Below are 27,200 nucleotides of genomic sequence, written 5' to 3' on the forward strand. Positions count from 1 at the left end.
TGAAAAGTCAAATAAATACATTTTCTGTAATTTTAAGGACCAATTATCTCAATTTAATAGTTGCTTATTAACATGCATATTACTAGCATATTGGCTGTTTATTAGCACTTACAGTACAAAGCACACATTAATGCCTTATTCTGCATGACCATACTTTAGACTGCACTCTGTGCCCTGTGAATGTGACAACTGTAACTGATTCGACTTGAACGGTTTTAGGGCCCAACAATGGCTTTAGCTAAGCAGGGCTGATCGAGAGAGGCTTTGAAGAGCTGCAGTGCAAAGACTAAAAGTGTCATGTCACTGTCTTTGTGTTTGTAAATTTTGTCAATAAGAGGGAGGGAGAGTTGGATGGTAGGGGCTTCTGTTCAGGATATTCGTGGCGGTAATTTTGCGTGCAGGAATGTATGTGTGCGGTGGTATCATTGGCCACAGTGGTCTGCTTGATCACAAGAGAGTTCCGACAGTGTTGCCTAAACATATCCTGGGAGGGGGGTTGGGGAGCCGGTCACAATGCAGGCTCTGTTCAAGAGAGTGAGGGCACAAACAGGGCCCTCAACCAGAGAGCCTCGCTCTTCAGTGACCTCTTTAGGACCATATGCAAAGATTTATTCACGATCCAACAGGAAATCAGCAGATAAACAGTGCAGCCTGTTTGGAGATGACATAAATGATGTAGAGACGACCAGGGGCAATGTGTTTTACACTTTCTGCCATATGCTGAGTAGAGCAAAGTTCGAAATAAACTGACAGTAAGTCTGAAAAACCTTGCAGAATCAGCTTCATAATGCACATTACTGAAAGGTGTGGTTAATGTTCTCATGGGATAAACATATAACTGAATTAAAGAAAGACAGTCAGACTGTCAGAGAAAGCAAAATGAAAATGCAGGGAGCCAGACGGCTTCATCCTACTCACACGCTCCAGGAATGAGACAATGGAAGATTCCAGGAACCCTGGCCAAAAACTCTCCGTCCGGCAGGCCAAGGAATGTCTGCCAGCATGTTGTGACGTGAGGTATTTGAAGAACATTTAGGGAACCTTCAGACATCAAAAAATATCTACAATAGCTAACCTGAATCTAACCAGAAAAATTGCCTAAAGCTTGCTAGTTTGAACCTTTTCCTAGTCCATCTTATAATCTGGCACACACAGAACTTGTGCAGAATGTATCTACAAATATACCTCAAAATGTCATTGCAAAAAATGTATTTGGATTAATGACTTTTGCTTGACTCATCTACATTTAGGGCTGTGACGGTCACCGTGACAACCACGTCACGGTTGTCTACTGCCACCGGCGGTATTGCACGTGACGTCACGCACTCTACACACACTTGTTTTGTATACGAGTGCAATAACAGTAATAGCTGCAAATTGTTTTATTTAGACTATGAATCAATGGTAATTTACAAATGACCTCAAATGCCATACACAGCGTTTCCTTTAGATTGGCAGGTTTGAGTGCAGGAAAATACAGTTTATGCATTCAGCAAATTGATTTTGTGTTGGGCGATGGACCTTGTTGGAAAACCAAATAATATATCGCCCATCTGGTGCCATCTCCATTCATGTCACCCGTCCGCATTTGTCTTCAAGTTCCCGTGATCGCAAACGCCTGGCTGGTCAGGTTTGGTGAGGCTTTCTCCAAACTGGCCAAATACAAATGAGACAGCGATAAATGAAAGATGTTAACAAGAAATGTGCCAACGATTTATATTTCAAAGAGAGCGTGTGCAGACAAGGAGTTAATGCAGCCACTTACAGCGGGATTTATACTTTCGCCTGGCTCCGCTTCGCGAGCCTCTGCTGAATGTGTGCACACCTTCCCAAATAGACAAGGCTTTTTTCAGTGAGCCGTGTCTACACCGGACGCGACACCACGTCGCAACAGGTTTGTCTAGTGTCTACACAGGACATTTGAACTCTAGTTTTATTTTAGTGTTTTAGTGTTTCGCTGACGGAAGGGTTAAAATAGACACGCATGCTTGTTAGATGAGTGAGCCTCATTTATTATTATTTGCAAATGTGTTCATATACTATATATATATTATATATATATATATATATATATATATATATATATATATATATATATATATATATATATATATATATATACATATATTATTAAATTATTAGCTTATTCAGGAAATAGCCACTTGCAGTAGTTGGTTCATTACCACCGCAGTGGTAAAAATCTGCCACCGTCACAGCCCTATCTACATCCGAATTAATAGCAAGATGTTGTGCTCCTTTTTTAATCCTGAAGCTTATTCAGGAAAGACCTTTGGGACCTACAGTGCCAATGCAGCCAATGAAGGAAACTTAATATGGAAAGTTGAGAATGCTTAGGTTGCTTTTCCTTCCTTGCCACCAGAGAAATATACACGTACAAAGAAAATAAGGCATTTTTTTCCCCTCATAGTGATCTCAAAAAGAAGCCCATGCCTCTATGGTGAACACACAATGCTCTGCTTCCATAAACACTTCATTAGCAATTCAATTACCTGCGTGCTGACAGATCTGGTGCCATCTGTTGCATCCACCGTCAGGTTATAATGGGATTTCTGCTCTGCGTCCAGCGCTTGGGCCACAATCACTGTCCCACTTGCCTTCCCCACCTCAAATCGACTGTCAGAATTACCACCTGTTGAGAGGAGGTTTTCACCACAACCAAAATGGACAGGAAATTAGACAGCCATCATCACAAGTTAGGCAGTTGAAGACAGGACAGAGAGAAAGAGAATGGCACAGGTGGCAAAAGTCAGAGTGTCACGTTTGAGTTTCCGCAGCAACTGTTTCTCACTTTTTGTGTATGCCACAATAATGGCTGACTGACATACATTCTGCCATATTGCTGCCTTAGTCTGTGAAAACCCAAAAGATAATACAGGGTCCACAATAAAAAAACGAGGAAAAATATTTAAATAATGTAGTTGTAAAAAATTATTTCACTATTTGACTTTTTTTGCACAATTGTTTGACAATATTAGTAAGTAGTGAAGCAGGTTTGTTAAATATATTTTAAGAAATAATATTTAAAGACTATGGTCTTGTTTCAAGAATTACATTCTTTTTTTCTTTAAATTAGGACTAGATACAATGAAGCTTTCTTTAAGTTCTTTATAATAGTTATGTCCCCAAAAAGAAATAAAAATACATTATAATAAAGGAAAAAAATTCCTAATAAAAGAGGTGCGTGACCTATACAGACTTTACCTGCATTTTTAAATCTTTATTTGGCATTTTGAGATAAGAGTAACCGCATGGCATTAAAAACAGCAACAGTATTGCCAATGAATGCTTTCTGTATTTTCTATGAAAACACTGTTCATTTGATTTCTGCAATTTTATGTGCATTTGCTATCATTAATTCATATTATACAAATGTATAAGTCACCTTTCATTTTTTATCTTACCATCACACAATCAACCAAAACAAGTATGTTTTTTTTTTTTTTTTGATTATATGACCAAACACAAATATAACAATAATAAAAACACCATACATGAAAGAAAATGAGAGCACTGGGCCTTCAAAGTGAACAACACTAAGTGCATAGGCTGGCAAGGAAAACAAGCCACTCTTTATTTATCTCCTAGAGTGGACAGAGACAAATAATTTTGATTTAATGATTTAAATGTAACTCTTTCATTGCCAGCTCATAAGCACTTGAAAAAGAAACAACACTTGGGACCTGGTTCAACCAATGTGAAACAGTCACAACACAGCATGAGTACAAAAGCACATGACAGATCTCAAAATGGCCACGCACAGTAGAATTAGGAGATCTGCGGCAGATACCTTCTGCAGTGCAGTTCAAGTCGCAAGCCATCTGAATGATGTAAAACAGCTCTTTAGCCTCCATGTCCTCTTCCAAAGCCAAGAAGAGGAGCAAGGGACAAACAAGAAGAGGAAATCGGGAGGAGAGAAGCAGAAGAAACCAAACCATTCCAAAAGTAAGAAGTAGAAGAGAGAGAGAAAGTAAAAGTTGTCAGTGAAAGTTTGGTTAAAAGATAAAGGGACAGGAAGAGGATGCAAACTATTAAGTCATATTATGACAGTTCTATTGAGAAGATAAGCACAAAGATAGAGGTTATTTCATGCAAAGAAACTTCCTCCAAAGAGATTCATTAAAAGATTTAATCATCTTAGTTTGTTAAAAATCTGTGAACTAACAAAGACGCTCATTAGAATTCAAGCTTCAGCATGTAAAGTGCAAACCAACACAACTTTCAAAACCTATTTCCACCATACCTGTTATTTCAAACCAGACTGGTGTTTCCATAGATTCCATAGTGATGACCCCGACCATGTGTGCTACGGGGTCACTCTCCATGACAGAAAAGGAGTAAAATGGCTCATCAAATGCCAGAGGGACTTCGCTCGGCTCCGGCTTGGGGATCCATTCAATGTGTAGACGGCAGGTGGATGATTTCTGGGGTCGACCATTATCCACTGCTTTAATCTGGTGGATAAATGTTGAACAGAATAGGTCAAATCAAATAATACAATTGCAATGTAAAAAACAGAACAAATTTGAAATCCAAACCAAAATGAAAAAGAAACAAATGTAAGAGATACCAATATGGCACACTTTAAGCCCAGTCAGGGAGAGATACTACTAAATGCGAGAAATACAAAATTCTACCAGAACACCTGTCACTATGACTTTGGAAAGCGACAGATGTTAGGCAATGAAACAATGGGAGGTCTGGCAAAAAATGTCAACGGCCACATGGGTCGGCAGGAAGTTCACTTTACACTCGTAAAACTTCCATCAAAGGGACATTCAGGAAAAATGTAGTGTGTGTCAAATCTGAGAGCTCATAATCACGGCCTCCTCAAACGCTGTAACTCAAGCTAGTAAGCAAATACATTCGCAATAAAAAGGATCCAGTTTTTCATATCTTGCTATTTGCACATTTCTAATCTTTCAAAAAGTGCAAATACAAACTGAAAGTGTATGTGCTATAGAAATGTCAACATCCTCACCGTTAAGATGTCATAATCTCCAGCAGAAGAAAACTTCTTAAAGGAAACCATTCCAGTTTTGGGTTCAATGAAGAACTTTCCCTGTTCGTCTCCGTCCTCGATGCTGTAGGAAATCTCAGCGTTTGGCCCTTCATCTCGATCTGAAGCGATAACGCGGTACACAGGATCTCTCCTGAGTGCACGCTCTTTCTCTGGCTTTTCACGCTCGGGGAGTTTGATTTTGTAGACTTTCTCCATAAACTGTGGTTTGTTGTCATTCTCGTCCAGGACTTTGACGATGACACGGACGGTAGTGGACTTCACAGGAATGCCTTGATCAGATACTGTGATCTGTAACATAAGAATATTGAATGCAAATTATTTTAAAGATTTTCCTCAAGATTTAGTTGTCAAAAGAATATTTATCTATATTTTAAAAACAAAATATGATTTCACAATCTTTTTACTTCAAAATATTGTGTTCAATTGGGTCTTACTTGCTTTAGACCCTTACTTTACTTACTTTTTTGAAACAATTTTCACTCAGAAACTGTCACAAAATATTGCAAAGTACATCCCACATCAAACAATAGATGGATATGAATAGACAGACAGGTAGACAGATTATAGAGCGTACTCTTTAGACCAATTAGGTGCCTAGTTGTTCAGACAATCCACAGACTAGTTGGTTTTGGAAATATGTACCTTTGCACATCCCTTCTTAAAAGTTTGATTTGTTTGGGTAGAAAGCTTCAGGGGGCTGATAGAAAAGCCTGTAATCGAGGGGGCGGAAAGATTCATTCACTGAGTTCTAGTTTTCTTCTTTCCTTTCATGTCGAATAACCCCAAAACCCATGAGAGCCGGTGTCATAATGAACATTTTCAATTAGAGTGACAAAACGAGCGGAACTAAGAGAGGTGCACGGGACAATAATAGAACACACTCAAGAATATCTGACACAAGCGATTGAAAACCTTCATTATAGCGAGAGCTTCAATCAATCGCAGTTCAGAGGTAAAGAAAAATCTCCTGTTCAGAACACGGGGGCAAGTGTTCCTATCTAAGTCAATTGGCTGACAAAATTGAAGTAATTCCCCGTGCGCTTAGCTGTCAAGCAATCTTTTCAGAGACGTGCGGCAAGGCAGGAAGGGTTTCCGGGGGTGAGAACAGACTGTTATGCATTTTTCTGTATGATTGCGGAATGACCACTCTAATATATAATTTCTATATAATTACACCTTAATAAAAAATGATGAAAAAATATAATCATGAATGCGATAGCCAGACAGGTTACGTAGCCTCAAAATAAACGTGATTTTGACTTTTCTCAAAGCTAGTCCAATCGTCTAATCTGACATGATTACTTTAAAAAGACAATAGATCAGTTTAGTTCAGTTCAAAAAAGAACAGATCAAAAGTTCACAAAAATGCAAACCAGTTTTAATAGCAAAGCACTTTTGTCAACAATATTAACAGTAATATGTACAGGAGCTGCTCCAAACAAGCAGAGATGGCAGCATTAAGCAGATGCTGGTGGTTTGTTGAGCATATACTCATGCTCAGAACACTGTGTCCAATCTCAGCTGGTATCCGTTAACCAGCTCATTAATTTCCTCTGGATATCTTCAGTTAATCTTGGAAAATGCCCGTTTGAGACGGCTTAATGGTACGTTGGTGCATAAGCTGATGAATGCAAACACACACAGAGATGCAGACATACACGCTATTTGCTGCTAATGAACTCAGCAGACTTGTGTAGCATGGAATGCAAAATACAAAACTACTGCAGTCTACGGCAGAAGTAGATAAAAACAACAACAACAACAACAAAAAACAGGCCAGCACAGAAAGCATCTGTTCAACACTCTGTAAAAGCAGTCCAGCTTTTGGTGTTAACAGCAAGTAGACCTATAATGTGTATTTGTTTTTAAAGCTGTCCAGTGCCATCCAACTGTTGGCCAAACAGATTTAATTGAACAGGAAGACAAGGGACTGTCAGCTCCAACAGTCCACTCTCCTGAGTCGAGCGTGTTTTTGTATGCCTGCAGTGCACTGCTTTTTTGAAAACCTCTTCCAGCAACTGGAAATAATTCAGAAAGTTGAAATAAAATTTCCAGTTCAATAAAAATACCATGTCTGCTTTGAACATCAATTATATAACAAATATATATTGCCTGAGTCAAATTGTCCACAGGGTTACAGCACATCTCTACTCAACAAAAAGTAAGATTTGTAGTCTTACATTACATTTATGCATTTGGCTTTATGCAAAGTAGCTTACAAATTTTCCCCATGTTTTCCATGGGAAACGAACCCATGATTTTGGTGTCGCTAGCTCCATGCACTACTGTTTGAGCTACCATGATGCTATTAATCACACTTATAGCAGGATACAGTATGTTACAAATCCTGCAAGTATGAGCAATAGTGATGTTTCAATTATGAACAAATTTGTGCTTTTGATAAAATCTTTTAGGCTAACAATTCTCTTTGATTTCTATGCACTGACTCTTAACGTAGAATCTGAATGTCTTTCCATGTCATTCATTAAAAAAAATGGAATAAACTTGGTAACCAAGCCAACCACGTTTGTGAAAGAGGTTCTGTTAACTGATTGACAAACAGAAGGGGATGTGTACAGAGTTCAGAGTTACGAAAAACGAAATGTGTTGGTTGAATGCTTCAATGACTCACTCATAACACACATACCAAAATCTCTACATAGTGCTGTAACAATGTAATCTGCAAAAAGAGATAGTACTGTAAATGAATCAATGACCAAATCCAAACAAATCTTTTAGGGCAGGGTTACCACTCTTTCATGAATACCAGATTCAAGGACTTTTTAAATCACCATTTATTTTATAGCAAGCACCTATCAAATTCACACCCCAGCATATGAAACATCATGAAAGACCTCTTATAGTACAGGTTTCATAAATTTAGACCATTTTGAGCAGTCGTGTTCAAATGAATTTAGGCTACGTCCACACGAAGCCAGAGCTTTCCCCCGGATCCAGATCCCTGTGGACGAAATGGCTATACGATACCAAATTTATGCGTTTGCACGGCACAGAAGAACACAAAGTTGGCTTGCAGGTGTATTTTCAGACATTTAATGAGGCTCAGAGGTGGCCTGAGTGCAATTAACTTCATAAATTCATGTTGAGGTTAATGTTTTAAATGTAAAATTTTGAATATAGAAATATTAAATGAATTAAATAAAAAAAAAAAAACATTCAAAAGAAAATTGAAACAAAAAATTCCAGTATATCACTGAAAAACACATTCATTATAACTTAATCATAAATACAAATTATTCGTTGGAATGACTAATTCATTCAGGAATGAAGCAAGTGACTGGCTTTATGAATGGGTAATTGATTCAGATTCTTTTAAACCCGCATTCATTCATAATTGAAACACCGCTGTGTTTTCTTGGAGATGCGGCTCAGCTGTGACTTTGTTTGAAACTATTTCTGTTGATAAAATAGTGCAAAATCAGGCAACAGTGTTGTTAGTCAGACAATGCAAGTCACTTAACACTTATTTTTCAGTAGCATAAAATACACACAAATTCATTCATTGCTCCACACCATCTCAAACCTTAAAAATTTACTTCAAATACAACACAATAAACCTGAAAAACCCCATCATTACCGCCGTTTCGCTCTGTCTTTGACATAAACCTAAAATTTATTTCAAATTTAATTCAAGCACTTTGAAGGACTAATTATTTCAAATTTAATTCAAGCACTTTGAAGGACTAATATTTGTTTTCAAGTACTTTCCAGGCCTTGAATCCATAGGGCGTGGAAATACCCACTTTTTGGTGTTTTCACAGCACCGGAACTAGGGTCCTGTTCTTAAACACTTTCTTCTCCAATCCAACCAGCGTCCTCCATCCTCCTGTTCTTAACGTTGTTCTTCTTTGTTTCCATTGTTGAAATGACGTCGCTGTCGACCCACACTTCCTAGTACACACTGTCGGTGCGAATGCAACCCTTTAGATGGTAATTTAGTTCGCACAAAATCATCCCAGTATTTTAGTACTGTACATTTAGTTTTGGAACTAAAGTGGTGCGAAAGGCCCTCATGTGTCTGATATTCAAGTACTTTCAAGAAGCGTGGGAACCCTGTTAAGGTGAGATTCAAACGTGTCAGTGGAATAAATCACCAATAATAGGTACAAGCATTTTAAACATTAGAAATCTGTTTTGAGCTTTTGGTGCAGCCAAAGCAGTAACACATTTCACATGCCTGGAAAACAGGCAAAGCAACGCCCTACATCTTCAGACGCTCAGGGTGTATTCCCAGAAATAAATTTCATTTCTTTGCAAATCAACTTAAGTGAATCGTGGGCATATTTTCATGTTTGGTTTTATTAGTTCAAAGAGCAACAGGGCAGACTCTCTGACATGCTGTGCATGCCTCAACATGTTCCAGAGTAGCTCTCTCTCTCTCTCTTTCTGTTCTTTATTTTCTTGAATTTCCCAACCTTCCCCCTCTAGGAGCATTTGCACCTTACACCTTCCTTCCCAGCTCTTAAGTGTGTGTGAAAGTTTGCAGTGCGCTCTCCCATATATTTCTCACACACATACACACTCAAATGCCCTCACCCTGGCCCCATATAACTGCCTCTCCCTCCCCCCAAGCATGTGCTGCCTCCAACTAACCTCAGTGAGCCCCAAGCACCAGCTCATTCCCCTGTCTCCTGCGGTGCTGTGCCCAGCAGGATTTTACTGCCCCTGGGAGAGAGACAGCCAGACTCCTGGGCTAGAGGCTGGGTGAGACAAGACCCCTAGAGGGAAGATGTCAATAAAGAACTTCCTGTTGCTGGACCCCTGACTAAACACCGGCCAAAAACGCAAATTGCTGGGGTTGTCATGACTACAGTGGGCCACTGGAGCCGTGCGGGAAAAAAACAAGGAGAAACAGGATCCAGAAGAATGCGTGTGAACAGTGACTGGACTGATGGTCATTTGTTTATTAGTCTTTCTCTCAGCCGGTCTAAAGCGGCACGGTAATCAAATTAAGCATGAGATCATAACAGTCCCAGAAGGTGTTTAAACAGAGAAGAAGACAGTTGCTTCAAACAGGTTGTGAGAAATGTATCCAAAATTCACAGAATGATCTTTCTGTTTTCATGGACTAGATATCAGACCGACTAGTCAGTCTGCTGAGTTTTGAATTTATTTTCATATTATTATAGTGCCAGTGATTCAAGGATAAATTTAGGGCCGCTGTAATGAACAATTCAGTGTGCCTGTTGAGTTCGCCTAAGACCTCAAAGCGATTCTATTGGCAGAAAGAATTTTTAATGGGTAGTCTATTAACTGTAAAATTGCTTCATGGTTCATGCCGTCTGAACTTTTATCATGACCATTAATATTTTTTATTACACAATAGTATAGAAAGCAAAACTACAGATTTTGAAACAAAACATTTTGTTTATAAATGTTCTTTGTTCTAATAATCTAAAGTCTAATAACCTAATAAACTAACACAACATAACAATAACAACACTAACCATTAGCCTGCTACCTAAGCCTATCTGTTTATCTATCTTAATTTTTACGTAAGAGCAGACATGGTAATTTTTAACTTGAATAAGCAAGGCTTCCAGTGTATTTCGCTTATGCTATGGAAAGTGCTATCATATTTTCATAAATGCACTGGTTTGTTGCACAAATAGTTAACTGTTAACTTTTTAGTTATTTACCTATAGCAGCTAATGATTCAGAATCCTGTGCATTCTCAGGAAATAGCTTACTTTCGCATTGAAAAACAGGGTGAATGATCTACGCAAATGTTATTTTTATTTATTTTTTATTTTTCTGATCAGGCTACCTCTCAAGCTACCTCTTGAAATCCTAGGCTGACTTAACAGGAAGACAGAATTGTTCCCAAACACCAAAATTCTTGAAAGATGGTTAGTACTCAAGCTGAAAGGTGGAATGGTTTTAAGGGGTCACATGATGCGATTTCAAGTTTTCCTTTGTCTTTGGAGTGTTACAAACTGTTCATGCATATATAAGATCCATAAAGTTGTACAGAGTAAAGTCTCAAACCTGAAGAGATATTCTTTATAAAAGTTACGACTCGTCCATATCTACATCACTGTTTTGGACAATTTGCATAACACCGCCCAAATGTTAACACAAAGAAAGAAGGCATAACTTTTGTTCTCGCTGTAGTATTGTTGTCACTGCCGCCATGTTGTGGAGACCCGGTGTTTCCAAATATGGCAAGGGGCATAACATTTCCGTCACATGCTTGAGGTATTTGTCCAATTAAAAACCACTAGATATATAAAATCGATGCATTTCAGAAAGGAATTACATGTAATATAAAAAATAAAAAAATTATTATATAAACCAAATTTTTTAACCTTAAACCACATAAACACATTGCATTATACCAAATACACAAAATAGTGTTATTTTTAGCATTGTCATATGACCCCTTTAAACATCACGCTATCAAGCAGCTTAAACGGACTGCATTTGAAAACAGGTAAAATAACTGGAAGTGAATGACAATTTCAAGCGACAATTGCAAGGCTTCTTGTGTTAAATAAACCCATGGAGACAATAAATGTGGTTTAAAGTCAGGGCTGGATACCAATTTATGCAGTTTCGCTTTTCTATTTAAAAGTGCAATTAAAAGGGTAAAAGACAATGTCAGGTGAAAAGCATTCCTTAAAGCTCCATTCGCTTAAGACAGCTAATATATGGCATCCAAGTCGAATGAAACTACACGCACCACCAAACTCCAATCTCAACAGTTTAAAAAAAAAAGCTTAGTTAATTAAAAACCAGAGGAACAGATTTAACCTTGAGGGGATCTTGGCACTACTAATATTTAGCAGCATTGTTGGCATTAGCTAATTACAAGCCTACTGTCTATCGGTCAGCAGTCTTTGCTTTGAAGTCAAAAGGCGCTCCTCACATCACTGAGGCATGGAGAGAAGAAGGGAGGACAGACAAGTGTATGCTGCAGGGTGTACCATCCTCCCTGGTTTTATTTCCTGTCCGCATCCCTCCTGTCATTTACAATACAATTAGGGTCACAAAAATGGGCATAAAAAACTGGTAAGGGCTGGTGCAAATTAAATGAGATGCCACAGGGTTTGAACTGAATTTGAATCTATAACAATAATTAAAAGAGCATCAATCTGTGCACAACTTGAAGCATCAGCAAACTGCGGTTGGGTTTTTGGCGAAGGAAGGGAGCGGGTGGTAAAGAGTTATTGAGAGAAGGAGAGAGAGAAGGTGATAGAAGCTTGCAGCTCAATTAAAATCCACAAGTATAAACTTTAGCTGGGCAGGGCGACGCTTCCTGTTCTGGCCTGCCTAATCCCGAGACGGTACACTGAGAGAGAACAAAGGCAAACCCTAACATGCATATACACACACACCTACCCTCCACACACACCGGATATCTAAATCCCCTCAGAAGCACTTTGGATGGAATGGAGGGGGAAGAATGCAGTCCGCTCACGTGCACAGTTGAGTTTGGTGGCTTGTGCCTTGGGTCTAAACAATCAAGGCTAAAAGTTTTTTACTCATCTGTTTTCTTCCTTTTTTATTTTCTCCCAAAGAGTTCTCTTTAAAATACATTCTACGTTAAAGCTCAACCAGAACTTTTCTTCCAAAGAGTTCTCTTTAAAATACATTCTATGATAAAGCTCAACCAGAAAATTCTAATTACATTATATTTTGATGTGCGGTCAGTAAGAATTAAAAAAAAAATAACACAAGGATGCATTAAACTGAATAAAAGTGACAGAAAAAATATATTTCAAATGTTGTTCTTTTGAAACTTCTATTCATTCAAGATTGCTGAAAAAAATATATATATCACAGTTTCCACAAATATATTAAGCAGCAGAACTGTTTTCAACACTGATAATATTGAGAAATTTTTCCCAAGCACTAAATCAGCATATTTAGAATGATTTCTGAAGATTCATGTGACACTGATGACTGGAGTAATGGCTGCTGAATATTCAGCTTTGTCATCAGAGTAATAAATTACATGTAAAAGTACATTAAAACAGAAAAAAAGTTGTTTTAAATAGCAATATTACGCTACAATATTACTGTTTTAACTGCATTTTTGATCAAATGAATGCAGCCTTGGTTGTTATAAGAGGCTTCTTCCAAAAACATTAAAAAATCTTACAGACCCCAAACTTATGAATGGTAGCATATACAGTATAGTTGTTTTTAGGTTTAAAAATATAATTTTATATAATGCATTTCCTTTCTTTCTCTCTCTCTTTTTTTGGTGAAAGAAAGGAAAGTACCACAGAAGCTATACAAATAGCTTAACTTTAACCCAGAATATTCCTTAAGAAGAAAGAGAAGAAAAAAAAAGGTTAAAAACCGGGACTTTTTAGGACTTCTCTAAATATGAGTTTCTAGGATTGTCTGCTCTATGGAGTGTTGTGGTCAGTGGATGTATCCAGGTGTTTTTACCTCCAGAATATGCTCATCCTGTTGTTCTCTGTCCAGCTTCCGAGACGTGGTGGTGACCAGACCTGCAAAACATGAACACAATTTATAACCACATTAAAACTTAGCATCTTAAAAGTCTTGTACCCAGACATTCTCAAAAGGGGTTTTGTCAAAATTATTTAGCTTCTGGGTGCAATATTGTGAAGTAAACACACACACACACACATACACAAACGTTAAATACCACATATTCAGCTGCAAAGAACTGCAGAAAGGGCGTTGTGCTTGTGTCAGGACTGTTTTAAAGCTGAACAAACAACCATACTTTAAGCACGTACTCACACTGCCTGAAAACAGACAACACACACCTCACAAACTAACTTCAACCAAACACACAATGCTGATAATAAACACGTTCAAGCACTGAAATGATGAGTGTAATGTCAGTGCAACCGTCACTGCATTTACCCCAATCTGTTCTGGGTGTGGGTTCTTCTGTGGAGGGTTTTAGAAGATTTCTCTCAAGGGCTTTACATTACAGGAAAGTAAGGTCTGAGCACAACAGAAATCCAATTGGAAGTGAATTCAAGTGCTGAACCCAGTGAAGAGAGTATAAACAGGCAGACAGAGATCTAACAACAATGCAAATGAGCGCACGTTTCTCTAAAGAGCGTCTCAATTGCAGATAATAAGCAGACTTGTGTTTCTCCATCAGTATAATTGGGGCAGAGAGCACAACAGACGTTGCCAGCCCCGGCCACACGAGAGACGCCTGCCGACCGTGCAGAAAAATGATTTCCGAAACCAGAAGCCATCAATGGCGCACATGCAGGCAGCAGAAATAGCCCAGCCGCAACACGCCTCCTGCTCCTGGTCTAAACTGTGCTAGGCTGCAAACCAGCTCTCTCTCTCCTTTGCTTTTGCAGTCATACATGGGAATGAAAATAAACTCTGAATGCGGGCAGTCATCAAAATCTCTGCACTTTAAAACATTATATTAAAGGCAAAGCTACATTTATAGACCAAGAACTTGACTGGAATGGAAAAAGACATTAAATAGGGATATTTGAATAGGGACATGTTTTATAGGAACTTTTTTTCACTGTTAGGCTAAAAAGTAATAATATTTAGCTGACATTGTGAATTGATAAAATTTAGGCAGTTTTTAAGTGTCTCCCAGAAATTTTGGTGTTCAGAATACGCAGATATGACTTATATCATTACACACGAGCATATGTGTATAATGCTGAGGTGTACGGCTGCTGGATGGACCTTAAGAACATGCTGCTAAAAAGACGCCCGTGCTCGTACCCACAATCCATTTCTTCCCCGGCCAAAAAAACAGTGGTCTACTGCATTGCGGGCTAAGCGTGGCCAATGAAAATTACAGTTCAGCCATTTTTGGAAAAAGAAAAACAAGGACGTTGAAGCTGGGAGATTCAAATGTGAAGAAAGAAAGAAAAAGAAAGAAAGAAAGAATCATCAAACTAAGGGACGAAGGATGGAATAACCAAACAAACCATGTATTTTCATACTGGTTTAGACTGGTTTACACTCTTAAAAAGGTTACATGAAAAAAAAAAAGGTTTGCACAGTGATGCCATAGAAGAACCATTTTGGAACCTTTCTGTGAACATATCTTAAAAGAACCATTTTTTTCTTTGTGTCAAGAACATCTTAATAATCTAAGAACATTTTTCCATTATAGAGTGCAATAAAAAGGTCCCATGGATGTTGAAGGTTGCTCATGGAACCATCTATGCCGATAAAGAACTTTTATTTTTAATAGTGTATGCTATAGTTTGGTTAGCCGACATCGCTTTTCTAGATAAAGTTAAGTCGACCCAGGAACGTTAATTAGCCTAGTGGGGACTGGGATGAATCGTATCCTGTTTGCAGGAATCTCATTTCATTAGCCATTAGATGATGTTTACCCTCATTGTTTCTGAGAAAGCAAATGAATTTTGGTCAAGGATTTCATTATTTGATCTGTTTGTGTAGTCTGAGGTACTTACAGCTCGAGCATGTTTCACTGAGCACAAGCGCGTGACCCTCGGCTAAAATCGCCTCTGCTAACCACTGAACTCCTACAGTAAACACATAGTGAAATCTTGCATATAATGATAGCGCCACTACACTGTCTCTGGAGAAAAGAAAAGGATAAAATCAGAAAGAAACCAGCAAAAAAAAAGAGCATCCAAGTGTGTGGGTAAATGACACTCTGCCCTTTCCTCTAAAACATTTTTGCTTGGGAGAAAAAAGAAGCGCTATTTTCTCTTTCTGGCTCTCATGAACTCTCCCTCACTTAGACGGAAGGCCATTGATGTACTTTAGAAGAGGTCTGGTTTAGCAGGCAGGAATGCAACACCTCGTATCTGAGACCGAGACGCCACATTCCTCATTAAGGGTCTCGCACACATGTTAAAGCACACACACTTAAAGAAACACATATGCACCTCTCTTAAGCACAGATGAATGTACATACAAAATCACTCTTATGGCCCACTAACAAGCACAAAACAGCTACATAGATAAATGAGCACACACACAAAGACATGCACTACAGTAGGCAGACCTGGGCAACATTCCCAAATGAACCCTAACCCTCCTCCCTATTCTAACACATACTGCGTTTGTGAATAGGAGCCATTTCAGAGTGAAAAGGACAGAGAGAGAAGGGCAACACTTGAGGTTGAGAAAGAAGTCTTTGCTGGGTTTGTGTCTCTCAGAAAGAGCCTCACATTAGCCTTACACCATTAACCTCCTGCAGAACACTCAATAGAGCCTATCAAAGAAACACTCTGCCACACTCGCACACACAAATATTTGCTCAGATAAGTCAAAAACATGCAAATGCCTAAAGATTTCTGGTTAGTTTATTAATAATTTGTTTTCCACAACTATACTAATGAGTAAATTCACATTAAATAGTGTACAAATGACCTGTAAAAGCCGTTTATGCTGACAGTGTTTTGTAGCTAAAAAGTAAGCTGAAGTAATTAATTTTTAATCAGAGTTCACAAATGGAGATGACACAAGCAACAGCGGCAACTACTAGGGATTCACTGGTTATTATTGTCATGTCATGCTAAGTAAAACTAAATAAAATAAATAGAAATTAAAAACTAAAATAAAACACTAAAAAAAACAACAATAAAGTTTTGTGTATTTGTGAGTGTACAGTATGGGTTTGTAAATGTAGTCAATTAAATGATGACGTTTCCAGGCATTTCTCAAACTAGGACCTCTCAAACTCATCGGCGGATAAACCAGACATCATCTGAATAAATCCCATCAGTCTTGTCAAGTGGCTTCAGCTCAGTCTCCACATTTAGCAACCAAAGGCCCTTGGAAATGGGGCAGCTGATGGTAGGAAATTCCTATCTGAGAGTGACTAAGATTACGAACAATGAGTTTTTAGACCTCCGCTCTATGCGGTGTACTAACTCCATTTAGAGTGTGGGTCACGAAGAGAGAGAGAGAGAGAGAATGAACAAGAATAAAGAGACAAATCCCTGGCAGATAATGTCTCTTTCAAAACATTCTCTTTGATTTGAGTATTCCTGAGCTCAAGGCTCACTCATGCATGGGGACGACCTGGATTTACAACACTAAATCTCTGCATTCCCACCTCTGTGTGAGCATAGCAAGGTCATATTGGCATTAAGACCGCAGCATTGATTTTTCTATATCACAAGGTATAGCACACTGCCACAAAATATGTATATGTCCTGTCCTTTAAGGGTGAAGTGTTTTTGTGCCAAAAACAATTGAAAAAACCATCAATTGCCGCTTTTCCTCTGCGTGGAACGACTCGGCTCAGCACATCACAGCACGGATCAGTTTGCATTTTCAACTGCAGTTTAGTACCGCTTTAGAGTGGGCAGGATTATTCACGCCGTTATAGTTGCACCGCCTCTACTGCCGTGACTCCTGAAAAATGTTTTCATTCCGCGTTGCCCCGTCAAGCTCTCGCTGGATCCGCTCCTCTGCTATCAACGAGTGAAACGTCTATACTTCCACAACAGACAACGAAACAGCCATTTTTTGGTTGTCAAAAAAAGGTGCGCTCATTCAAATCAGTTGTATTCGATCCTTTGCTGGCTGTTCTGATTTAAATCTAGCAGTTCTGTTGTGTTCAGTGACGCAGGTAATGACAATTCTCTCCAGCCAATCAGTGATCAGCAAAGTTTACATGTCACGTTTTGGTAACAGTACGGTTCGCTTGGAGCTTCCACCGAGGTGGTACTGAAAAAAGTACCAGGTACCTGGTACTGTTCCCAGTGTAAAACCCCCCAAAATGAACCATACGGAACCGTACTGTGCTGTACCATGCATATATATATATATATATATATATATATATATATATATATATATATATATATATATATATATATATATATATATATATATATGGTTAACACAAGCTCAAGATATTTTCACACTTTCTTCTATGACATAAAATACATCAACAATATCCCACTCGTGTTTTTTAAGCTTTAACTTCCACTAAGGCTGTGACTAACAAGTGGCTAAATGGGACTAAACAGGTTTTAAGGGACATTAAATGTTATCACACCAAACAGAAAAACTCATCTACTCACTAGTATTGTTTTTACAGTATCATTGCATTTATACTCACACATTTGCTAGCTATTTAAACTTCACCTATAAAACTTGTAGATTTTAAAAACTGAAAGAGTTGTTGGAAGCTGAGTGGGGGTGATGTTAAAGTCATGTGACCATTTTGGAGTCTGTTAGCCTAGCATCAGCTTTTCACAACTTCTGATTATATTTTAAGGGAACCAGGGTGATGCTAACTTCACATTTATGAAGATTATCTTGATTAACAAAATGTTTAAGAATCATAAACTTATCAGGGTTTGCATATAACCACCTTTACTCAAACTTCAACCTCAAACAATACTTCCCTCCAATAAGGGAACCAGGGTGATGCTAACTTCAGGGTTTGCTTATATGTCCCTGTTCTGACAGTTCAACCTCAAACATGCCTTTGGTCCAATCAGAAGTTGACATGTCAGGTCATTTAATCAAACAGTCATAGTGGAAGTCACTTTAAATGGCTTACTTATAATTGCATATTAAACTGGAATAGAAGAGATTACCCTAGCCATGAGGGGGGAAATGCATACTAATATTCACAAGCTTCTCTTACAATGGCAAATCACATTGTTTATTATTTGTTCATGTAACATATGCAAAGATTCTGTCAGAGGTCAAATGCTTTCATGGACTCGTGCTTGTTTGGCTGGGTTGAATATCAGGCAAATTTCTGGTGTGTGAAATCCGTAGGTTAGCAGTAAACAAGCAGGACAGGTGTGCTGGTGGATATGCTTCACAAGCCTCTAAAACCCTGCAACTTTATCCTCAGGAATGAGTGAGAAGGAGGGGGAGTGATTTGTGTGTGTATGTGTTTTTTTTTCCCCGCACTTCGCTTTAGTTTTCCATCCTTAATAACCTTTTGTACCTCGAGCCAACTGTGGGAGCCTAAAAGACAGGAAGTCGTTGGACATAGTATCCATTTCTTTTCAAGCTTTCCCTACTTTGGGTTGAACCCTTTGAAAAGAGTGTATGGCATTGTTGTATAACAACCCACATTTTCCCCCTCTTTTTATTCCTTTTAAAAAAAAACATGGCCTTGCTGAAAGTTGATAGGAAAGTGGAAAGGAGGAGAAAGGAGAGGAAAGGAGGCCTTGTGAATCACTGCAGCTATATCCTCCTTTCACTCCAATTAAACAAGCAGAGTGGAGCTCAAAGGCACAGAGGTGGCTCGTAGACTTCTAATTACCTGAGCTGATTTCTATCCCAGCAGTCAGTGCACTTGATACTGTCAGTAAAGCGAGCTAAAACTACTCTGGTAAGAGGACAAAGAGAGAGCTAATGCAGATATCAGGTATTACACCAGAGAGCTCAGATTTTCAGAAATCTGTGTGTGTGTGTGTCTGTGTGTGTGTGTGTGTGTGTGGTTTGTACACCAGAACAAGAGCCATGTGCATTGTACGGAGCACAATTCTTTCTGCTTGTGCCTTCCAGCTAAAGAAATGATTCCCATACTCACACTACTAGCATACTCATGGTCCAAAATTAACACTCCACATGTGCAGTGTGATTTTAGTATTATTAATATACTATTATTGTACATGTGGTTTATTTTAATTTTAATTTTCATATTTTAAGTTAAAATGTTTATTAAAATTCATTTTAATTTTAGTTTGTTTTAATTGTTGTTATATATATTTAAATATGTCAATACTGCTTTAATTCATTTTCATTTTACTTTTAGTGATTTTAGAATTTTAAAGTTTTCCCATTTATTATCAAATTTTATTTCAGGTTCATTTCACATTACTAAAATTATTTTAATAGTTTTAGTTTACAATAACAACACTGACCATATGGTGAATACAAGTAAAAATTGGTTTTCGTAAAGTTAAATGGAGTTACTGAATCTCAGTTTTAATCTAGTCAACAAAATTACTGACAAAAATGTCAAAAAATGTTTTGTTCACGATAGTGAATGTAAGACAAGACAAAAAAAATGCATTATGATGTTAAACATTTTTAACACTGAAAAAAGAGAAAAAAGTTAACATTTAAATATCACTAAAATGTTTTACTCACTAAAATTAAATAAGATAAAAATTTAAAGTCTAAAATTACTAAATTATATATATAGAAAAATAATCTAAATTTAACACGATTACACTCAACTTCTCAATTTCTGAATTGCAAATGATAAAAGACAAAAATTTCACAAGAAAAAGCCTGACAACCTGACTAAACTTGGTCGGTTACTTTTTGGAATTGAAACATATGCTTCGTAAAATATAAGACATTTTTATTTTTATCTGGCATGTGAAATAAATATGTATTACAATAAACATTTCTACAAAAGAGCAGCATATGACACATCAAGTGGTAAAATTTTTATTTGTCATATTCGGGTTCTTTTGACTTTTTCATGTTTGAGAGACTTAAAGTCATAGTCCTATAAAAATGAAAATTCTATCATCATTCATTCCAAACCTCTATGACTGACCTTCTTCTGCAGAACACAAAATGTTAGAAACCCAACAACACTGCAGCCCACTGACTTCCATTGTAGGGATAAAAACATGGAGATATTTCTCAAAATACATTTTATGTTTTACAAAAGAAAAAGTCACACCGGTTTGAAATAAGAGTAAATGATGACAGATTTTTCTTTTTGGGTGAACTATCCCTTTAAGCTGAAAATGCTCTTGTCATGAAGCATACACTGATATTTGATCCCTGTCTCTCCACACATGCGCTTCTACTCTGAGAAATGAGTAGTCACGTTCACTTGCGCAAATACACCAGCTCACATAAAACCTTTTCCTTTATCACATCATTCGAAGTCCAACTCAGCAGGGTGCTTTCGTAAACCTGGCTGAAAGCAGCTTTAAGGCAGATAGGTTAATTTCTCTTCACCGACAGGTAAAGCATGAAAAGGATCTCTCTTACACATACGCTTGAGCAAAAAAAGCATAGTGCAGTCATTCAGAGAAAGCATTTCACAAGGGCAAACGAAAAGACGGAGAGACTAGCGAACCACCCACACACCTCACACAAAGCAAAGGCCTCTGGGAAAGACCTTAAAGATACAGAGAAAGGGAGAAAATGATGGTGTGAAAGAATGGTGGGACAAAAGTACCATGTAAGCTAATGCATGAACGCTTATGCAGGAACACACACGTGTATGTACAAACACACCACATTTATGCAAGCTCACACCCACACACTCACTTTATCACTTTAACTGACCTGTGCAGAAGGGATTGAGAACAGTATGAGCAGGTTAACCAGACTCAGACTCTTTTGCATGACCTGACTCAAAGACGGGAACAATCCGTTCACCTGCAGTGCGTGTCATTATCCTCAGCTACACTCGCTGAACCAATCTGTGCTCACAGCGCCTCTGAATGCAGCTCTAGGACAAAACATTAATTCAGTAGGGATCCTTGTTTCTCTGCCAGGTATCTGCCCTGGAAAATTCTAGTGTGTTTTGTTGAGGACGGCTGTGGCACACAGGTGTCAGAGAAAATTACAGTCTTCAGATGTTATGAGCTGGAGTTTTAAGGCAGCTGTATTCTGCATATTCTTTATTGCCTGACTGTCTTTTACCTGAAGTCCTGTGTGTGTGTGTGTGTGTGTGTGTGTGTGTGTGTGTGTGTGTGTGTGTGTGTGTGTGTGTGTGTGTGTGTGTGTGTGTGTGTGTGTGTGTGTGTGTGTATTTATATATATATATAGAGAGAGAGAGGTATACACATAAATAGACATTTCAATAAATTACCTAATATAGATATTTATTTTTTTAACTATCTATCCATCCATGCATCCGTCCATCCACATATAACACATACATACATCTACATGCATACATACATACATAAATAAGATATAACAGATGGATGGAGAAATTAAGTAATTTAAATTAAATAGCATTGTGCACATTATGCAAATGTGCTTATATATCAAATATAGAGGTTATAGTTATGTCTATTTTTTTTAGTTGTTTTGCAGCTTATTTTCTAGAAATGCTCTTATTGTACTGGTGTAGAGGCTTTGTGTTGTGCACATTTGAGTATTTATATATGGTACAATAAACTCTTTTCAAAAGATCAAGGAAATCCTGTTTTTCATGACATGTTCCCTTCAGTGAAACACAAAAGCAGCAATAAGACCTGTTTATTGTTGCCCAACCCCCCCCCCCAAAAGAAAAACTCTCATCAAAGCCCTTAGTTACCTCATACACACACAAACAACTAAACCAACCAATCAATATCATCCAAGGTGCTTTTGTGACCAAGCAGACAAAAATGTCAGCTGAGAAATAAACAATCAAACTCCAAGGCTGCAGATGTGCTCTTCACCAATCTACCAGCGAACCAACAAACAAGTTTATTCTGCTTCTTCCCACAGGTCCTATTTTTTGCAGGGCAGCTTTGTAGACGCGCCAGCACAGGGCTCTGCTGTTTCTGAGCATGTAATTACTGAGGTTTGGCCTGCTGTATATTTAACTGCTTTATCGTCAGGCGTGACGGTTTGGGCAAAAAATAAAAAACTAATAATAGAGGTCAGCGGTGATAACAATTAAACTCCAGATTCAACGAAGCATTCATGGAAACCTTGTTCAAATATAAACAATGTAGGTAGCTATGGTGTTATTGCAACCTGTGATAAATGTTATGAGTTAATTGCTTGATGCTTTGAAGCGCATGAAGCGCTTTTAAGTGCAAAGAAATTATGAATTGTTGAAATGACTACTGTAGTATATTGTTACCAGTGGTGGGCCTTTAGGGTCAGCAGGGCCTTCTAAAAAATAAAACTGTGTGAAAAATATTTTTATTATTATTACTTGGGTATCATTTTCATTTGTGTGAAGTCCACAAATGGCCTATGCTGTGATTAGTTTTGTTTAGGTTGAACTGGAATATCTTACATAAAGTCTGCGGCCAGAACTACAGACAGTACTACCCTTTTGTTCAAAGACATCGCATCTGATTTGTAATGAGCATTAGTGACAGAATCATCAGCCAATCAAATGTTGACGTTGAATCACAGCATGCCCTCTGGGTCTAGCGACGTGCCCAGTGCTACCCCCAGCATTTAGTTGGGAATTTCCAAGGTATGAAAGTGAAATTCAACTAAAAGAAAATGACAGCCGCAGTTGCCGGCACCTACACCAGATCTACTAAATGCCTTTTTCAAGGCGCTCTTTTGCAGACAAAAGAGGAATAACTGAGAAAGGATAAACTACTCAAACTGAATTCACTAACAAAGGTTTTGTGCACCATTTCAAAGACTGCAACTATGAGTGCTGTGAGTGGCTAACAGCTAGCACCGAGCACAACAAGTTATTTGGCCATGTTTACTTTTTAATATGAGTAAGGGACATGGTATGACAGATGCACAGACTTTATTTACAAGTGACAGGTGAGTGCTTTATTATTTAGTACTGAATCATGCACATTGTTATAGAGGTGTATGTGGTGGTTGGTAATCCTGTGAGGATGTCCAGCATTTGTACAGTTTTGCTGCTGTGGGTGGGTCGTTATTGAGTGACGTGAATGTGCATTGTGACCCGTGTATTGTGATTTACTTTTACTGACCCATGTAGGGAAATTTACTCTGCATTTAACCCACCCCAATCTAGCCTACTGTTGAAATTGTTGATCAGCTGTCATTGTTGTTGGGAGCCTGTGTGCAGCATATTATGCGAATTATATGCATATGGTTGCGTTAACTGTTACAGAGATGTGTAAGATAGATGTCTAAGGGTATGTAGTTTACAGTTGCTTACTGAAGGCCCTGACTGAAACCCCACGGAACACTACTGATTGTTACTGTCTGCACACTCTTTCTCTTTCACATAAGTACACACAAAATGGCTGTTGGTACCCGTGTATAGAGATTTAGTATGCATCACTTACTGGAGCCCTGCTTAAGAGAATTCTCCGTGACACATCTCAATGTTTAGTTTAGATTTATCTCCCATTGTTTTTAAGGCAGTCACTGAAATCTAACCCAAACTTTAATTTATTAGAGGCAGTCACTTAAATGTTTCCTTTATTAATAAACAAATAGTGACTGAAACATTTCATTTTCATTCTGAGACTGTTTAGTGTTTTTCCCCTCATTTTCATTCTGAGTTAATAAGTGAAATCTTCCATTCTCCCTATGGGCTCAAAACTCAAACAGCAAGTCATTATGATTAAATGGATTATACTCCTGGTTATTGTGAAATGCTTAGTAAAGCAGGGACAGCGTCATCTTGTTCATTCATCATCCACAGTAAGCCTATGCAAATCTGTGCTAAAGGAAATTCAAGCAGCCAAACCAATCAACCTTGAGACAGTGCTATCTTAGTATTTCAATACTATTAAAGTGTTTATTGATAGTTTAAATTAGCTTTTATTTTTATATTTTCAGTTTTAATTTTAGTTTTACACATTTATTCAGCTTTTGTTTAAATATTTTTTTTATTATTATTTCAATTAGTTCCAAAGGCAACATTTCTAATTTCAAAAATTCTAATTCTTAGACATTTTATTTCAGATTTATTACAAGTAACGGAAAATACAATAGTTTTAGTTGTAGTTAACAATAGCAACAGTGCCTTGAGGCTGAATTCTAATCATTTCACTGACTGAAAACCACTGTCATATTTTTTATTTTTTATTATTTATTTTTAGAAACCACTCAAGTAAATGGAACATCTGTACAGAAAAGACCTCCTTCAATGAACTTTATTCACTGGCAGACATGTGCACGCTGTGCAGCTGTATGTTATCTAGGAAGAGACAGACCCATCCATGATTACTCCCAGTTATATTATATTATGTCTGAGTCTGTAAGTGTTTGGGTGGGTGAGCACCCTGTGCTTTTGACAAAAGATGTACCGTCTACATTACATACTGATATGGTTGTACAAGATCAGCTGTGCTTTGCAGAGCCCTTCTGGAGATCTGATATGGACTTGCAAGATGACAAAATATTTCAGGAACTTCTGTGAACCATCTCTGTTAATCACTACGAATGAAGAACTTCCGGCCTTAAAACTAAAAGTGTTGCAAAAGCACTTTTTTCTTAAATAGAGTCTTATCTCTTACTCTTGGTAACACACACAAACAGGCACTTTAATAACCCACACATATCCGCCACTCCTGGAATGGTTAATATTCTACTAAAAAGTCAGACTGCTTTAATTTTCCTCTCTTTTTTCCTCCCTTTCCTTAATTTCTTTTTTTCTTTCTTTCCCTGGAGCAGATCCAAGTGTGGAACCGTTACTGAGAGAACACAGTCTGCTGGAGGACAAACCCTTATTTGGTCTGAAAACTCTCATTGGCCAATGCTAGCAAAAATAACCTTTGTTATTTGACATTTGTGTATGTAACTGCATGGAGAAAAAAGACCACACAAGTCAGTAAAACACTGTGAGAGAGGCTGGCCACCAACTTTCACAGACTGGCCAAAACCTTCAACTCAAATAAAACTTCAGGGCCAGTTTCTCATACTGACTGCTTTCAGGTTCACAAATCATAAAAAATCATCATTTCATATAATTGTACCCACATACTCACTTCATTCAAATAAAGCTTGAGGATTTCAGAGAAGTGTACCCATAGGAAAGAAAAATTACAAATTAAATCTCTTTATAATCTTAAATGTTCCTCATAGGCAGTAATGAGACTGAATGTAGAACAAATGTTTTTCCTAAGAAAAAGATCTAATAATGTCACACACAGGAGTTTCAGAAGAGATCTCAAAATGTCTCAAATTTTGCTCAAATTTGCCAAAATTCTAAAAATCTTAATTCTCATAAAATTCTTAATATGTAGCTCAGTACTCTTACTGTACACTACAATTCAGTGTTGCTTTTTTTTTTCAGCAAGGATGCATCAAGCTGATTAAAATGACAGTAAAGACATTTAAAATGTTTGATTTGATTGTAATAATAGAGAAATAATTATAAAAACTGAAATGTTTGATTTGATTGTAATAATAATTTACAATATTTTTTTTTTCATTAACAATTAGTTTATTGAGATGTAAAATTATGCCAGTATATTACAACAATATTATAAAATAAAATAGTTAGATCTATTTTACATAATAACAATAAATTAAACAATAAAGAGGAAAACTACTAATATATATATATATATATATATATATATATATATATATATATATATATATACACACACACACACACACACACACACACACACACACACACACACAATATTACTGTTTTTATTTTGGTCAAATGCAGCTTTGGTGAGCATAAGAGGTATTCTACAAAAACATATAAAAAAAATCTGACAGACCACAAATGTTTGAACGTTAGCGTGTCTTAATGATGGGCTCGTTTATGTCTTTTTTATCTAAAACATTGTGGGAGCAATAGAACTGTAGCTGCTAGCTATCACCGTCTTCCTCAGTTAAGCTTTAAAAGTTATTTGTTCTTAGCACTAAAACATGTTCAGACAACAATGGTGAAGATATTGCAGGCGCTAGGTAATCTGACCTAACATGTTTCTGAAAAGTCCTGAACTTGAAGTGTGAATCATTTCAAGGTTTTCTACAGCTGCCGGGCCTCTGGATCTGCTGTTTGCACCTTTTTACGCCTATTCTCCTCGGTATGCCTGCAAAATCATGTTCTACTCTATGGGGGAGAAGAGGACGAGGAGGGGGAACCATAGCTGTATAAAATATTCAGTGTGGGTCCATTTAGCAAACCCCATATGCGTGCACAGTGATCCATGAAGAGAGTGAGAAAGAGAGGAAAGCGACAGAGAGAGAGACATGGTGAGAAAACAAGAACACAGAGTAGATCTGAGAGCAGCTGAATGTGCCTTCATACACTTACTCACTGAGCCTTATGCTTCAGTAGATTTACATAAAAACAGAGGTTTGGGACTGATGGCACTCAAAGAATCTCAGAAGAGCATTAGGACACAGCTAACCTATCTCTAACTATTTGTATGCATCCTGTAGATGGATGTCTTCTCTGATGGACCATTTTCACTGTACTTATATAGGTCAATGTGACATGAAAAGGCCCTTTCGAACAGAATATGCTCTGCAAACCATGCTTTACTAGGAAATGAATCATTGAGTTGTGTGTCATCTGAAGAAATAATTAACAGAATTGCTGTTAGTTACCATATGAACAACCATTTTTGAAATGTTCACCAAGGCCGCATTT

General features: G+C 37.6%; 1 protein-coding gene across 4 annotated transcripts in view; it reads right to left on the reverse strand.

Annotated features, from left to right (window-relative positions):
• The window catches only part of LOC109091422 (protocadherin Fat 1-like), an 87,763-nt gene that overhangs the window by 32,113 nt on the left and 28,450 nt on the right, over positions 1-27,200 (reverse strand). For 3 of the 4 annotated variants that reach the window (XR_006153735.1, XR_006153734.1, XM_042716700.1), the window contains exons 4-8: positions 13,463-13,524; positions 5,000-5,329; positions 4,262-4,472; positions 3,809-3,877; positions 2,511-2,650 (exon numbers count right to left, since the gene is read on the reverse strand). Coding sequence is in view for 1 of the 4 variants with exons in the window: in XM_042716700.1 (XP_042572634.1) it covers positions 2,511-2,650; positions 3,809-3,877; positions 4,262-4,472; positions 5,000-5,329; positions 13,463-13,524 (812 nt within the window). In the remaining 3 variants the exon portion in view is untranslated. The remainder of the gene's footprint in view (positions 1-2,510; positions 2,651-3,808; positions 3,878-4,261; positions 4,473-4,999; positions 5,330-13,462; positions 13,525-27,200) is intronic. The other variant, XR_006153736.1, reaches the window with a different exon arrangement.

This window comes from Cyprinus carpio, chromosome B1, assembly GCF_018340385.1.
Source record: "Cyprinus carpio isolate SPL01 chromosome B1, ASM1834038v1, whole genome shotgun sequence".
Classification (NCBI taxonomy): domain Eukaryota; kingdom Metazoa; phylum Chordata; class Actinopteri; order Cypriniformes; family Cyprinidae; genus Cyprinus; species Cyprinus carpio.